This window comes from Netta rufina, assembly GCF_964035555.1.
Source record: "Netta rufina genome assembly, chromosome: 15".
Taxonomy (NCBI): Eukaryota; Metazoa; Chordata; class Aves; order Anseriformes; family Anatidae; genus Netta; species Netta rufina.
Genome location: NC_140138.1, coordinates 7,343,139 through 7,344,395, shown reverse-complemented (window position 1 = coordinate 7,344,395; position 1,257 = coordinate 7,343,139). Strand labels below are relative to the sequence as shown.

Here is a 1,257-nt window from a genome sequence, read left to right as displayed (position 1 = left end):
TTAATCCCATCTCGTGCTGGGGTCAGACCCCCCTGACCCTAACCCCATCAGACTCCCCTAACCCTAACCTTCACCCTAACCCTAACCCTAACCCTAACCCTAACCCTAACCCTAACCCTAACCCTAACCCTAACCCTAACCCTAACCCTAACCCTAACCCTAACCCTAACCCTAACCCTAACCCTAATCCTAACCCAGTTCATGCCGGGATCAGCCCCCCCAAACCCTAACCCTAAACCCATCTCGTGCCGGGGTCAGACCCCCCCTAACCCTGACCCCGACCCCTGTTCATGCCGGGGTCGCCCCCCCCCGGTGGTGCCGGTGCCGCAGGCGGGGCAGGGCGGCGGCCCCGCCTGGCCGAGGTCCAGCCGCGGCGGGGCGGGCGGGGGCGGGCGGCGCCCGGGCCGGCACGGGGATATAAGGCCGGCGGCACCAGTGGGGGCACCCGTGCTGGGGGCTGCCAACGCGGAGCTGCAACCATGGTGCTGTCCGCGGCTGACAAGACCAACGTCAAGGGTGTCTTCTCCAAAATCGGTGGCCATGCTGAAGAGTATGGCGCCGAGACCCTGGAGAGGTAGGTGTCTGTCCCCGTCCTTTGTCCGTCCCCGATCCTCTCCTCTCTAACCCCGTGCTCTCCCCCACCGTGACTGTCCGTGTCCTACCCCACTCCATCTGTCCCCCGTCCGTTGATCCCGCTGGCCCTGACTCGCTCTGCTCCACAGGATGTTCATCGCCTACCCCCAGACCAAGACCTACTTCCCCCACTTTGACCTGCAGCACGGCTCTGCTCAGATCAAGGCCCATGGCAAGAAGGTGGCGGCTGCCCTAGTTGAAGCTGTCAACCACATCGATGACATCGCGGGTGCTCTCTCCAAGCTCAGTGACCTCCACGCCCAAAAGCTCCGTGTGGACCCTGTCAACTTCAGAGTGAGTCTGGTGACTTCCCCCAGCTCCTCTTCAGCACCCCTCCTGGGCCATCCGGCCACCCCTTTACCTCCCCCACTCACTCACCGTCTCCTTTTGCCTTTCAGTTCCTGGGCCACTGCTTCCTGGTGGTGGTTGCCATCCACCACCCCGCTGCCCTGACCCCAGAGGTCCATGCTTCCCTGGACAAGTTCATGTGCGCCGTGGGCACTGTGCTGACTGCCAAGTACCGTTAGACGGCACTGTGGCTAGAGCTGGACCCACCCTGTTGCCAGCCTTCCAACTGCGAGCAGCCAAATGATCTGAAATAAAATCTGTTGCATTTGTGCTCCA

General features: G+C 62.2%; 1 protein-coding gene across 1 annotated transcript; it reads left to right on the top strand.

The window, feature by feature from the left end:
- Nucleotides 1–433: 433 nt before the first annotated feature.
- Nucleotides 434–1,257, top strand: LOC311214850 (hemoglobin subunit alpha-A). The gene is made up of 3 exons (XM_084295688.1): nucleotides 434–574; nucleotides 723–927; nucleotides 1,032–1,257. Exons 1-3 carry the CDS (start codon nucleotides 480–482, stop codon nucleotides 1,158–1,160), a joined length of 429 nt encoding a protein of 142 aa, XP_084151814.1. The 5' UTR covers nucleotides 434–479; the 3' UTR covers nucleotides 1,161–1,257.